General features: G+C 45.2%; 1 protein-coding gene across 1 annotated transcript in view; it reads left to right on the top strand.

Moving 5' to 3' along the window:
- TRPM1 (transient receptor potential cation channel subfamily M member 1) overlaps window positions 1–15,816 on the top strand; it is a gene marked incomplete at both ends in the record, with an annotated part of 131,553 nt that overhangs the window by 56,443 nt on the left and 59,294 nt on the right. Inside the window, 4 exons of the mRNA XM_080691709.1 lie at window positions 1,761–1,956; window positions 11,094–11,307; window positions 12,566–12,690; window positions 14,195–14,366. Of these exons, the coding sequence (XP_080547835.1) occupies window positions 1,761–1,956; window positions 11,094–11,307; window positions 12,566–12,690; window positions 14,195–14,366 (707 nt within the window). The remainder of the gene's footprint in view (window positions 1–1,760; window positions 1,957–11,093; window positions 11,308–12,565; window positions 12,691–14,194; window positions 14,367–15,816) is intronic.

The raw sequence follows: 15,816 nt of genomic DNA, 5'->3' as shown, positions 1-15,816 counted from the left end.
CCCCCCTCTGCCAATATGGTGTGCGGGACACGGTCCTCCTGGCTTCCTCCCTCCCCGCCCTCCCAGGTCCTCCGGGGCCCATCTGCACCAAGTCCTGGCCCCAGGCGACTGCTGTCCTGCCGTCCCTCCCAGCAAACACTTCAAGCCTTGATGGGCCTAGCTCACATAGAAGTATGTGGCAGCCAAAAATAACTGAGTGAAGAAGGAAACCGCCGGCCTGCGAGGACAGGGAGCTGGCCTGAGACCAAGCTAAAAAGGCTGGGCAACAAGAGCGCGCGAGAGGCTGAGTTATGGGGACACTGCAGACCAAGAACCCTGAAACCAGGGCAGGTGACGGCCCAGAGGGCCAGCTGCCTCGGGCAGAAAGAGGCATACGGGTACTTATGGAAATAGGCCTTCAGTATGACAAGTAGGGAAACGTTCTCCTAAGCAACCAAAGAATCCAACGTATTATTCTGGAAACCAAGCCTATGTTTGGAGGGTGTGATTGTACTTTGCCACAGAATATTTAATTCATGTGAATATCATCAAGACATCAAAAAATAGTTAAAATAAGTCAGGCATTGTGGCACACATCTGTAATCCCAGTACTTGGGAGGCTGAGACAGGAGGACTGCTACTTAGTGAGGCGCTCTGCAAATTAGTGAGACCCTGTTTCAACATAATAGAATAAAATTGGGCTGGGGTGGAGCTCAGAGGTAGAATTCCCCCCGGGGGGGTCTATCTCTTGTACCACCACCAATATATATATATGATGGAAAGACAGCCATCCAATATGTTTAAAATAGCCTGGTATATATAGAAATATGTGTAAGTTATCTGGAAAAGGCCATCACTAGGGGGCATTTCTGTCTTTAGTAAAACTTAATGCTTAATGAGTTAATATACCTCTGAGTGGGCCCAGTTCACCTGTGCCACTAAACTCATCTTCACAAACAGGAGGAAAAGAGAAAATGTGGTCAAAATCCCCCACTTCCCTGGGCATGGTGGCGCATACCTGTAATCCTGTCTCCTTAGGAGACTGAGACAGGAGGTTTAAAAGATTTAGGCCAGCCTGAAAGACTTAGTGAGACCCTCTGCAGCTTAGAAAAACCCTGTTAAAAAATAAAGGCATGGTGGCATATGCCTACAACCTCAGGAGTTGGGAGGCTGAGACAGGAGGATCACAGGTTTGAGGATAACTTCACCAACCTAGCAAGACCTTGTCTATCTGTCCCTCTCTCTCTTCTTTCGCTCTCCCTCCCTCCCTCCCTCCCCTCAGGTACTGGGAATTGAACCCAATAGCACTCTACCTCTGAACCACACTCCCCAGCCCTATTTTATTCTTTATTTGGAAACACAGTCTCACTAAATTGCAGAGGGCCTCACTAAGTTGCTGAATCTGGCCGTGAATCTGTGATCCTTCTGTCTCAGCCTCACCAAATACTGGGATTACAAGTGTGTACCACCACACCTGGCTGCAAGACCTAGATTCAAAAAAAAAAAAATAAAGGGCTGGCAGTATAGCTTGGAAGCAGACTGCTTCTGAGCTCAATCCTCAGTGCCACAATCAATGAATGAATGAATGAATGAATGAATACAGGGATTTAGCTTGGAGGTAGAATGTCCCTGGGTTCACTCTCTAATATCAAAATAAAATAAAATAAAAGTTAAAAAGGGCTGGGGATGTATCTCGGTGGTAGAGAGGCCTGAGTCCAATCCCCAGTACAGTTAACAAACAACATAGCCACTACCAATGAGCCTGCTCTGCCATTTTCCAGGTGTTGCTGTGGCCAGCTCACCAACCAGCATGTCCCCCCTCTGCCAAGTGCAACGCCCAGCAGAACCGGAGAGGAGAACAAACAGGTGGAGACGCAGCCAGAAAAATGGTCCGTCAGCAAACACACCCAGAGCTACCCGACAGACTCCTACGGGATCCTTGAATTCCAGGGCGGCGGGTATTCCAATAAAGCCATGGTAAGACGGGCCTGGGACCACAGCTTCCACCAGAGGCCCATCTCCCAGCCCCTGGCAAGCAGACACCTGGCTCTTTCTCATGGGCTGTAGCTCATTTTTCCTAGAAATTTCACTGCAAAGCCAAGAGATCTATCTGTCCGCATGGGTCTTCAGCCAGGAGACTTGGAAACTGAACTTCACTATAAAAACCTACAGTTTTCCATAAATCCACACCAAAGCTCTGAACTCACAAACCAGGCTCTGGTTTAACCCTGAAGCTATTTCACTGCTCCATCTCCAGTGATGAGAAATTCTTTAAAAAAAATAACTAAGCCGGGCATGGTGGCGCACGCTTGTAATCCCAGCATTTGGGAGGCTGAGACAGGAGGATGACAGTTCAAAGCCAGCCTCAGCTACTTAGTGAGGCCCTTTGCAACTCAGTGAGACCCTGTTTCAAAATAAAGAGTAAAAAATAGGAATGGAGGTATAGCTCGGAGGTACAATGCCCCTGAGTTCCATCCCCGGTACCTAAAAAAAAAAATAATAATAATTTAAATAGTAACTATAGAAGCCAGGTGTGCATGCTTGTAAACCCAATATTTGAGAGGCTGAGACGGAAGGATTGCAGGTTCAAGGCCAGACTTGGTAGTTTAGCGAGACCCTGTTTCAAATTTTAAAAATAACAAAGGATTGGGGGTATTGCTTGGAGGTAGAATGGACCTCATCCTATCTGCTGGGAATCTCAGGACATATTTTCTTCTAAAGTCTGCCTGCAGCTTTCCTGGGCCTGCACTCAGTTGCTACCAGAAGGACCGAAGTCTCTCAAATTCACATGGAAACAGGGGTGCCCTCTGCCTTTCTGATGAACCCCACAGCGAGTGGAGGGTTCAGCATGGTGGCCCCTTTCAGCTACTTCTGAATAGTACTCCCACATGCTCAGACAAGATAATTTTTTGCAATTTCATTTGACTCCACTAGACCAACATAGTATTCAAATAAAATTCAGTCATGGTTCAAGTACTACAGTGTATAGTCTTTCGAAGTGGGGGCTCCCTACATATGGCACAGGCACAGAAGCAATCCACAGGGACCCCGGTCTCTGACCACTGACTTCTCTTTCCCCCAAGGAGGGGCCAAGGCCAGATGTGGGCCCAAGACCCCCCCCCCCACACACACACACACTCACTCACTCATTCAACAATGTCCTTGGCCAGCTTCCTGAACCATTGCTCTAGCTGAGCCTGCTTTGGAGTTCTTCCAAGTTTAAGATTGTGGGATAAAATACAGGATACTCAGTTACATTTGAGTTTCAGATATCAACAGGTCATTTTTTTTTAGCACAAATATGTCCCAAATGTTGGCTGATGTAGTAAAAATAATATACCAAAACATTTTTCACGGTTCATCCCAGAATTAAAATCTGGATGAATTAGTCTGTTCAGCTGCTGTAACAAAATGTCTTAGATGACATAATTTATAAATGACAGCAATTTACTGCTCACAGACAAGCCTAGGAAGTCCAAGGATGGAAGCAGCCTATAGGTGGCGCATGCCTATAATCTTAGTGTTTGGGAGGTTGAGACAGGAGGACCACAGGCTTGAGGCCAGACTCAGCAGTTTACAAGCCCCTCGGCAACCTGGAGAGACCCTGTTTCAAAATAAAAATAAGAAGGGCTGGGAGTATAGCTCAGAGGTAGAATGGCTTCAATCCCCAATACTATTAAAAACAAAACAAAAGCCAGGCGTGGTGGCACATGCTTGTAATCCCAGCATTTGGGAGGCTGAGACAGGAGGATCGCAGTTCACAGCCAGCCTCAGCTACTTAGTGAGGCCTTTTGCAGTTCAGTGAGACTCTGTTTCAAAATAAATAAAAAATAGAGCTAGGGTATAGCTTGGAAGTAGAATGTCCCTGGGTTCAATCCCCAGTACTGAAAAAAAAAAAAAAAGTCCAAGATGGCAAGATGGAGGTGCCCACTGATTTAGTGTTGGGTGGAGTCTCACATGTGCAGCCTCACATGGCAGAAGGGGTGGGCAGACTCCCCTGGCCTCCAGAACATTCTTCCTGAGGCACCTCCTATCAGCCCACCTCTTAACACTATTGCGGATTAGATTTCAACATAGGAAGATGGTGACCAAAGGAAGCAGCGCATACCAGTCCTGCTGACGCCTGATCCCCACTGCCTTAAAAACAGCGTTCTACAAAAGCCAGAAAACACCAACTTTAAAGAGAGCAAAGGTGGCAGGAAAGGAAGGCTAGAGGACCGATCAGAGAGCAGAAAAGAAACCCGCCCGCCTCGCGGCCATCGGCTCCACAGCGACACCATCTTGCCTCACTGTACCCGACTCCAGAGGCAAACAGGAAAACAACCAAGGACCTGAGGAAAGCAGCTGCACACCTTCGGAACTGAGGCCATCAGTGCCTCCTGCGCAAACACCGGCTACGACTCTCAGCGGTGGCGGCCGAGCTCACCACGCCCTGCAGAGATCCAAAGCGATGCTCAACATCATCAGAAAAGAAACCCGCCCGCCTTGCAGCTGCGGGTGCTGCGGTGGCGCCATCTTACCTCACTGCACCCGACTCCAGAGAGACGAGGAAACAACCAGGGCTTGTACTAAGCTGCTGCAGACCATCGGAATTGTAAGCCAGCAGTTCCTCTTGTACAAACACCGGCTCAGCTTGCAGCATCGGCAGCCAAGCCATCACGTCCTCCAGAGGTCCAAAGTGGCGTTCAACAACACCAGAAAAGAAGCCTGCCCACCTCGCGGCCGCGAGCATCTCAGCAGTGCCGTCTTACCTCACTCACCCGACTCCAGAGACAGCAGGAAAACAACCAAGGACTTGTAGTGAGCAGCTGCAGATCATTGGTACTGTAAGTCATTAGTTCCTCCTGTGCAAACACCAGCTACAATTTGCAGCAGTGGCGGCCGAGCTCACCACGCTTTCAGGGATCCAGACCAGCACTCAGCAATTCCTTAAGGGAAGCCGCCATCCCCATGGGAGAGCTCCCAGTGTGGCCCCCCAGGGACTTGCACAGCTGCAATAAACTCCCTGGGTCTGAAACTTTGCAGTTCAACCGGTGAAGGTGGGGGTGAAGTCTGCTGTTGGACATAGCAGAGACCCAGATAGACTTTGCATCAGTACAAAGTGGGGAGGGGGGGAGACCTACGCTTAACACTAGATCCAACTAGTAGGCTCTCCGGGATCACCAGAGACTGCCTAATCATGGTGAATGGGGAGAAGTTAGACCTACCCAGCCCTGGCTTGGAGAACAGAGACTCTTGCATTGACTTTTATCTCAGAGACATCCGCCACCTACAGAGGCAGGGAGAGATCGAGACCACATCTGTGAAAGCATGGAGGGTGATCTACCACTGAGACTAGATCCAGCCCCATTGATACCAGCATAGGCTGAGAAAAACTCAGAGAACCAGGCTTGCAGCAGGAAAGGTGTCAGCAGCACTCTGCACAGAGAGAGACTGCAGAGGCCCAGTCTGCTGAATATCGACATATTTGTAGGGTTGCATTATTTTGTTTTGTTTTGTTTGTTTTTGTGTGTTTGTGTGTCTGCTTGTTTGAGTGCTCTATTCCCAACCCCTCTCCCAAGCTTCTTCCTTTGTACATGCCTACTCTCTTTTCTCCATCCCTTTTCTCTTTTCCTTTTTTCTCTCTTCTTTTCTTTGCCCTATATTAAATCCCCTTTATACCACTATACTAAAAACTCCACATTTGTTACTAGAATACTACTAAACATTCCCTATCTCTAATCTCTATTATATACCTTACCATGCCACGCCACATAATCGTCAGACTGACCAAGAAAAAAGCCAAGGAGAGAATCTGAAAGTCAACAAAAACAAAAGACCAAGTGACATTCAGAAGCAAACCGGACTTCCCAAACCAAGTCACGAAAACCAGAAAGGCCTGGAATAACATATTCCAAACTCCAAAAGAAAACAACTAGCAGCCAAAAATTTCCTACCAAGCAAAACTATCTCTCAAATTAGACAAGGAAATAAAAATCTCCCATGACAAACAGAAGCTGAAGGAATTATGTCTTTCAAACCAGCACTAGAGAAAATACTCAAATAGATTAACTGCAAAGAAAAAATAATTAATACATGCCAGAACCAGGGAAACAAAAATTTTCACCCAGCAAACAACTAAGCAAAAAGGAACACAACCTCAAAGAGAAGTTAAATCTCAACTCAATATGTTAGGAATGAAAAAACATCTCTCAATAAGCACACTGAACATAAATGTCCCCAACTCCTTAATAAAAAAGACATATGGTGGTAAAATGGGTTAAAAACCAGAATCCATCCATTCGCTGCCTGCAAGAAACACACCTTACAAGTAAAGACAGTCACAAAATAAAGGTAAATGGCTGGAACAAAGTAATTCATGCCAACGGAACTTGAAGACAAGCAGGAGTAGCAACTATGATATCAGACAAGTTAGACTTCAAGCCCAAGCTTATTAGAAGAGACAAAGAAGGTCATAAAAGGAACAATCCAGCAAGAGGAAGTAATGATAGTCAGCATTTATGCCCTAATCCCAGATGCAGCTACTTTCATAAAACAAATGCTTTGTGACATTAAGTCACACATAAGCCCCAATACAATAATACTGGAAGACTTCAACACCCCCTCACACCATTAGACCAAAATTGTAGAAAAAAGTAAGTAAAGATGCCCCAGACCTAAAGAACACCATCAACTGAATGAACCTATTAGACACATGTAGAATATTAACCCAATTACAGCAGAGTTCTCATTTTTCTCAGCTGCTCACAGAACCTTCTCCAAAATCCTGGGCCACAAAGTGAGCACTAGCAAATTCAAAAAATGTGACATACTTCCCCATGTCTTTTCAGACCATATGAAATGAAACTAGAAATCAACTATAAGAAGACCCAGAGAAATCGTATAAACATGTGAAGACTGAACACCACACTGCTGAATAAAGAATGGGTCATAGGTCGGGCGTGGTGGCGCACGTTTGTAATCCCAGCATTTGGGAGGCTGAGACTGAAGGATTGTGGTTCACAGACACAGCTACTTAGTGAGGCTCTTTGCAACTCAGTGAGAACCTGTTTCAAAATAAATAATAATAAAAAATTGAGCTGGGTGTGCAGCTCATAGGTAGAATGTCCCTGGTTTCCAGCCCCAGTACCACACACACACAAAGAATGGATCATAGAAGAAATAAAGGGTGAAATCAAGAAATTTCTATTAACAAATGAAAATAGAAATACAACATATCAAAACCTCTGGGACACTCTGAAGGCAGTATTAAGAGGAAAATTCATAGCACTGAGTGCCCATATAAGAAGAACACAAAATCACTAAGTAAATAATCTAATGACACACCTCAGAGCCCTTGAAAAATAGGAACAGTCTAACCCAAACCCAGTAGAAGGCAGGAAATTATTAAAATCAGAGGAGAAATCAATGAAATAGAGAATAAAAAATACAGAAAATCAACAAAACCCAAAAGCTGGTTTCTTGAAAAAATTAACAACATAGATAAACCACTGCCAACTTAACCAAAAAAAGAGAATCAACACAAATTATGAAGATATGAGATGAAAAAGAAGATATTACCACGGACAGTGTGGAAATCCAGAGGATTTTCAGAAACTACTTTGAAAAACTATACTCCAACAAAATGGAAAATCTGGAAGAAACTGACAACTCTCTAGATAAATACAACCTTCTAAACGGAGACAAGAAGACATAGAAAAATTAAACTAGCCAATAGCAATCAAAGAGATTCACATAGTAATAAGGAACCTACCAAGAAAAAATCCCAGGACTAGATGGTGTTTCCCAAGTAAATTTTATAAAAATGTTTACAGAAGTGCTAATCCCGATACTTCTCAATCTATTTTGTGAAATAGAAAGAAATGGGACCTTCCCAAATACATTCTATGAAGACAAAATAACATCACATTTATACCAAAACCAAGCTGGGTGTGGTGGCGCACACTTGTAATCCCAGCATTCTGGAGTCTGAGACCGGAGGATTATGATTCAAGGACAGCCTCAGCTATAGTGAGGCCCTTTGCAACTCAGTGAGACCTGGTTTCGAAATAAAGAATAAAAAATAGGGCCGGGGGTATAGCTCAGAGGTAGAATGCCCCTGGGTTCCACCCCCAGTACTTCAAAAAAAAAAAAAAATACCCAAACCAAATAAAGACAGCTCAAGGAAAGGAAACTACAGGCCTATATCTTTGATGAACTTGGATGCAAAACTACTAAACGAAATACTAGCAACACGCATTTGAAACCATATCAAGAAAATCACACATCATGACCAAGTAGGGTTCATCCCAAGGATACAAGGCTGGTTTAACATACAAAAATCAATCCATGTAATTTATCACATAAACAGAACCAAAGACAAAAATCACATCATTTCAACAGATGCTGAAAAGCATTTAACAAAATCCAACATCCATTTATGCTAAAAGCACTGAAGAGAATTGGAATAGAAGGAACATACCTCAATATCATAAAGGCAATCTACAATAGGCCCACGGCCAACATCATATTAAGTGGGAAAAATCTACAGGAATTCTCCCTAAACACAAGAACAAGACAAGGATGTCCATTATCACCACTTCTTTTCAATATATTACTTGATACTCTAGCCAGAGCGATAAGGCAAGAAAAAGAAAGCAAAGTAGTGCAAATAGGAAAAAAGAACTCAAACTTTCACTATTTGTGAATGACATGATACTATACTTATGCTTAGAAGATCCAACAAACTCAACCAGAAGGCTTATAGAACTTATCAATAAATTCAGTATGGTGTCTGGATATGAAACCAATCTTAAAAACTCAGAAGCTTTTCTGTATACCAACCAAAAATGCACTGAAAAAAAATAAAATACAGAAAACACTTCCACTCAAGATATTACACAAGAAAAAAATACTTAAGAATAAACTTAACCAAGGAGGTAAAAGACTTCTATAAAGAAAACGAGAAAACATTGAAAAAAAAAAAAAACAAAGAAGACCTTAGAAGATGAAAAGATCTTCCACGTTCATGGATAGGCAGAATAAATATCATCAAAATGGCCATAATTCCAAAAGTGATCTACAAATTCAATGCACTACCCATTAAATTACCAAGGACATTCCTTACAGACATAGAAAACTCAGTCCTTAAATTTATTTGGAACAACAAAAAACCCAGAATAGACAAAGTAGTTCTCAGCAACAAAAATCATGCAGGAAGAATCGCAATACCTGACTTTAAACTATACTACAAAGCCATAGTAATAAAACCAGCATGGTACTGGCACAAAAACAGATACATGGACCAATGGAGCAGAATAGAAGACCCGGAAACAAGTCCACATACTTTCAGCCAATTGATTTTTGACAAAGGTGCAAAAAACATACACTGGAAAAAAAGCCTGTTCAACAAATGGTGTTGGCAAAACTGGTTAACCATATGCAGAAAAATGGAAATAAACCCCACTTTCTCACCCTGCACTAGAGTCAATTCAACATGGATAAGACTTGGAAATCAAACCAGAGACCTTGAGGCTCCTTGAAGAGGACAGAGGTCCAACACAGCAACACATAGGCACAGACAAACACTTTCTCAACAAGACCCCAAAGGCACAAGAAACTAAAACGTGGATCAATGTGTGAGATTGCATTAAACTGAAGAGCTTCTGTACAGTCAAGTAAACTACCAAGAACCTCAACTGAAAGCCAACAAAACGGGAGAAGTTTTTTTCCACCTACTCTTTTGATACAGAGAACTCAAGAAAACAACCCAATAAAAAATGGGCAAGTGAACTAAATAGATACTTCACAAAAGAAGAAATTCAAATGCCCAATAAATGTATGAAAAAGTTCTCAACATCATTGGCAATCAGAGAGATGCAAATCAAAACTACCCTGAGGTTTCACCTAACTCCAACTAGAATGGCCATCATTCAAAACACAAACAACAAATGCTGGTGAAGATGTGGAGAAGTGGGAACTCTAAGACATTGTTGGTGGGTTTACAAATTAATGCAACCACTTTGTAAAACTGTATGGAGGATCCTCAGAAGAATGGCAACAAACTTACCATTTGATCCAGCAGTACCACTTCTGGGTATCTACCCAAAAGACAGGAAGCCAAACTACCAAACTAATGCATGTGTATCTATGTTCATAGCTGCACAATTCACCATAGCCAAACTATGGAACCAGCCAAGATGTCCATCAACAGATGAATGGATTACAAAACTATGAGATATGTACACAATGTGATTTTTTTTTTTTTTTTGCGGGCCTGGGGATGGAACCCAGGGGCATTTGACCTTCAAGCTACATCCCTGCCATATTTTTTATTCTTTATTTTTAAATAGGGTCTCACTAAGTTGCAGAGAGCCTTACTAAGTAGCTGAGGCTGCTCCGTGAACCACGATCCTCCTGTCTCAGCCTCCTGAATGCTGGAATTACAAGTGTGTGCCACCATGCCCAGCCACAATGGAATTTTACTCAGTCATTAAGAAAAGCACAATTACATCATTTACAGGAAAATGAATGGAACCGGGGAACATTATGCTACGTGAGATTAGTCAGTCACAAAAAATAAGAAATCATGTGCTCTCCCTAATATGCAGAAGACAGGGAGGGGATGGGAGGAGGGAAGAGGGAATTCTCTAATATGCATGATGTACATTAACAAACATATCAAAGTCAATCACTAAGCCGAAGGGAGGGGAGGGAATGGGGCGGGAAGTGAGTAAGGACCAAGTGGGTGATGTGTGCATGTATGCCTCCGTTATCTCGTACCCCACTACATGACTACAACGCACCAATAAAAAGTTAAAAAATTAAATTAAATTAATAAAAGACTTTTACAAACATCAAATGTCAGAGGAACATAAACATTCAGACCATTATCCTTGTGCTTCCTGTACTTTCATTTGCAAACTCTGACAAAGTTCCCTTTAATCACTGGACTATAGACTCAGGCGCGTGCGCATGCGCGCGCACACACACACACATACACACACACACATACACACACACACACACACACACACACACACACACATACGACAGGTCTTCCATAGACATGGATGCTCCCCTCTGATAGAAGCAGAACCCGGAATAGGCGCTGAACTTGACACTCTCTTTTGCAGTATATCCGCGTAGCCTACGACACCAAGCCGGATTCCCTGCTTCATCTCATGGTGAAAGACTGGCAGCTGGAGCTCCCCAAGCTCTTAATCTCAGTGCACGGAGGTCTGCAGAACTTTGAGATGCAGCCCAAGCTGAAGCAGGTGTTTGGGAAAGGTCTGATCAAGGCCGCCATGACCACGGGGGCCTGGATCTTCACGGGGGGCGTCAGCACTGGTAAGAGCAGACCCTTTCCTTGCTGTAAATGTACACACCCAGAACTCACCGTGGTCCCTGAAGAACTTCCTGATGATCCTGGTCAGAAAAAAAAATATGTATTGCACATGGATGCTAACTGCGACAAAAGGAAAGTCGTTATTCAACAGGCTTGTTTTATTCTGGTATGGCCCATTTTGTCTAAACAGCAAATGTAATCATTGTATTAGTCAGCTTTCTAGCACTTTAACAAATACCTGAGACAATCAACTAATAAAGAGAAAAAGTACTGGGCATAGTAGTATATGCCTGTAATCCCAGTACTTGGGAGGCTGAGACAGGAGGATTGCTGGTTTGAGGCTAGCCTCTGCAACTTAGTGAGACCCTCAACAACTCGGCAAGACCCTGTTTCAAAAGAGAAAAGAAAACGGCTCAGAGTGTAGCTTGGAGGGAGACCATCCTTGGGCTCAATCTCCAGTACCAATGAGAGGGCTGGGGGAGGTTGAGATTCTGGCTCACAATTACAGATGTTTCAATCCGTGATTAGTTGGTCCCATTGCTTGAAGCCTTTGGCAGAGGAGTCCATGGCAGGAGTCTGTGGCAGAACAAAATGCCATGGCTTGGAGAGAGAGAGAGAGAGAGAGAGAGAGAGAGAGAGAGAGAGAGAGGAAGAACCTAGAATCCTGCAGTCCCATTAAGAGTGTATATCCCATGGCCCAAAGACCATGCACTAGGCCCCACCTCTTAATGTCTCCACGGCCTCCCAGGCTGAGCCAAGCCATTAATACTGGGTCCTCAGAGGACTCATCATCCGAACCACAGAAATATACTAGTGACAACAGTCAAAGCCTCTGGGTTACCTGCTAGGCACATTCTTTGTACCTCATGAGCCCTGGACAAGCCTCATCTTCAATGAGCTTGTTAACGACCCTTCCCCATTTTATGGGATCTGAACAGAGGTGTCCAGAGGCAAAGGACATGGCTAGTCTGCTCCTTATTTAGCGGGATGTAGCCAAGGACTGGCCTTCGGAACTTGTAAAGGAAGTCCCTACCCTATTCCTTTGGTTCCTGTTCTTCCTTTCCCTTTTCTAGGAGCTAAAGCAGGGTAACTGGCTATTATGAGCCCCGACTCTCCATCCGTTTTCTTTACATGATGGACAGGTGGATGTTTCGTCCCTGTTTCATAGGGACTGCGGGGCTCGGCACATGTCCCTGAAGCCCGTGAGCGGTGCTGTGATGGGAGGGAGAGGAGCTAAGCTGGGTCTGTGGCTGCTCGCAGGTGTCATCAGTCACGTGGGGGACGCCCTGAAGGACCACTCCTCCAAGTCCAGAGGCCGGGTCTGTGCTATAGGGATCGCTCCGTGGGGCATGGTGGAGAATAAGGAAGACCTGGTGGGAAAGGACGTAAGTGTCTTCTCTGAAGTCACCGACAGTTTGCAAACATTGAATTCTGTATTTCGAGAGCACTATAGATTCTCATGGGGTTGTAAGAACTAAAAAAGTAAGAAAACTTTGATGCACCCTTCACCCATTACGCAGTGGCAGCATCTTGGGAAGCAATCGTAACATACCACAACCTGGGCATCGGCACGGAGACACTCTGGGTACAGAACATTGCCATCAACACAAGGATCCCTCCTGCCCCTCTGATATCTGCACCAAATCCCCTCCCATCGCCACTCCCTCCCTATCCCTGCCAACCACCGCGTGCCACACATCTCCGTAATTTTACCGTCTCGAGAATGTTATGTAAATGGGCCCTACAAGGTAGATGTGGCCTTTGGGGAATGGCCTTCTGCACTCTGGATAACTCCCTGGACATTCGTCCAGATTGTCAGTGCAGCCGTGGTTCCTTTTTATTGCTGAATGGCGTTCCCTCACGTGGACATGTCACAGGTGGTTGGACCGTTGACCTGTTGAAGGACACCTGGATTGTTTACGGTTGGTCCGTCGTGAATGAGGCCGCCATCATATTTGTGTATCGGACCTTCTGGCACTAGGTTTTAATTTCTCTGCGGTAAATATCCAGGTGCCCAACTTGTGGTTGTCATTATAAAAGCAATGGAGGTATGCTAGTGATATCCATGTTTATTGCAGCACAATTCACGGGAGCGAAATTATATAACCAACCTGGGTGTCGGTCAACAGATTAAAGCATAAAGAAAATGTGGTAGATACACATGGTGGGATTTTACTCAGCCACAAAGAAGAGCAAAACTGTAATTTGTAGGCAAAATGAATGAATGAGTGCAGAGAATATTATGCTGAGATCGGCCAGCCTCACAAAGTCAAGAGTCGTCGTATATTTTTTCTCCTATGTGGGAGCCAGAGGGAAAAGAGGAAACAAAAGCGACTTCGGATAAATGAGAAAAGGGACCAGGGAAACAGGTGGAAGGGGCTGGGGGAGGGAGACGAGGAGGAGAAAAGGGACCAGGGAAACAGGTGGAAGGGGCTGGGGGAGGGAGACGAGGAGGAGAAAAGGGACCAGGGAAACAGGTGGAAGGGGCTGGGGGAGGGAGACGAGGAGGAGAAACAGCAAGGCTGAGGAAGGAAACAGTTGGAATAATGCTATGTCCATGTACAAAGGTCTCACTACCGCCTCACCAACGTGTACAGGAGGAAGGGGAGCAGGATGGGACGCAGGGGAACCCACCAAGGGCGGTGCGCACGGACATTTGGACCACTTTGAATCTCTCTGTGATACAGAAAGACAATGCACTAATAAAAGTATTAAATTATAATAATTATCTTTTCTCTCTTAGAATAGCACTCTGGGGGCCTTCAATAGGCAGGACAGAGGGACGAGACTGAAGTGTAGGCATCAGACACAGGCTCTCACTTGCCGCCCGGGCTGGTCGGTCTTGCGGTCCACGTGCTGCAGACCCTGACCTGGGCTGTGCGTTGCCAGGTGACCAGGGTGTACCAGACCATGTCCAACCCCCTGAGCAAGCTCTCCGTGCTCAACAATTCCCACACTCACTTCATCCTGGCCGACAACGGCACCGCGGGCAAGTATGGTGCCGAGGTGAGGCTGCGCCGGCAGCTGGAGAAACACATCTCCCTGCAGAAGATCAACACGCGTGAGTTCTGGGGAGCCCGGGCCCTCGCTGGGCCCACGCCACGGCCACCAAAACCGGGCGGGGCGGGGGGATCGCCCACGGGTGTGGAGAGCTTTGACCGCGATTCTTAATAGTTCGGAGGAGAACGACTTACCTAGCTAGCCCTTATGCCTGAGCCTCCTGCCCAAGCGTGTTCACTGATGCTCACTGGTGTGAGTTCACAGGTTGGTACAAGAAACAACCTAGCTGGGGTTGCCATGGTGATGACAACACCCATCCGGTGCCCCTTGGTTCTTGGTGCCTGTAATTACTTCACTTATTCCTTCAGTGGCACTGCCGGAGATGGAACCCAGGGGCGTTCTACCACTGAGCGAAACTCCCAGGCTTTTTTTTTTTTAATTTGAGACAAGATCTTGCTAAGTTGCCCAAGATGGCCTGTTGTTGTTGTTATTATTATTATTATTATTATCATCATCATTATTATAATACTTGGGATGGAACCCAGGGGCCTTCTACCTCTGGTCTATATATCTCCAGCCCTATTTTATTTTTTTATTTTGGAAACAGGGTCTCACTAAGTTGCAGAGAGCCTCACTAAATTGCCGAATCTGGCTGTAAACCTGAGATCCTCCTGTCTCAGCCTCCCAAGAATTTTAAACATGCTTTAACAGGAAAAAATTCTCATTCAATGACTTAGTATGGTTCCTTCTATCAACTGATATGTGTTCTATGATGGCCAAGTTTCTCTGTAGCTTTAGGTCTTTCTTTTTTTCTTTTCTTTTTTTTTTTTTTTGGTGGTACTGGGGTTCCTGGAAACCCTTCTACCTCCGGTCTACACTCACAGGCCTATTTTACACTTTTTTATTTGGAAACAGGGTCTATTAAGCCAGCACAGCTGGCTTCGAACCTGCGTGATCCTCCTGTCTCCGCCTCCCAAGCGCGGGGATTACAAGCGTGCCCACCACGCCTAGCGTCTAGCTTTGGGTCTTTCACTGAGACTAAACTGGGGAAGTCTTTGGAGGGGCCACAGCAGCCCCTGGTCCTGATGGGGCATCGTCCAGGTGTCCGGTGGCTCAGCCACCATCGAGGGATAGCTGTGGCAGAACTGGAGAGAGAGCGATGAGCTTCACCCAGAGGAAACCATGAGCACTGGTCAGAATGAACAAAACTGGTATCATTTTTGGGCACGTGCCCATATCCCAACAATTCTCACTGTTAAACAACTATTAGAAGATCTCAACGAAAATATTTGGTTTTACCATTACTACTGAGATTTTTTACGCAAGACAGTCTAAGCCTGGGAAACAGTCTCGGTAGCGCATAAGGGGCGGCAGTGCTGCTCCGCTGGTGAGAATGGTGATGGCCGATGCAAAAAGATGTGGAGTTCCAGGAGTCCGGTCTTGCTGGGCACGTGGGCCGCAGGCTGGCGGCGGCGTTCTCCGCGTCTTTGACTTGTTTGCCTCTCACGTCT

The sequence above is a fragment of the Muscardinus avellanarius genome, assembly GCF_963383645.1.
Source record: "Muscardinus avellanarius genome assembly, chromosome: 3".
Classification (NCBI taxonomy): Eukaryota; Metazoa; Chordata; class Mammalia; order Rodentia; family Gliridae; genus Muscardinus; species Muscardinus avellanarius.
Note: the sequence above shows the minus strand (reverse complement) of the source record. Positions and strands in the feature narration are given on the sequence as shown.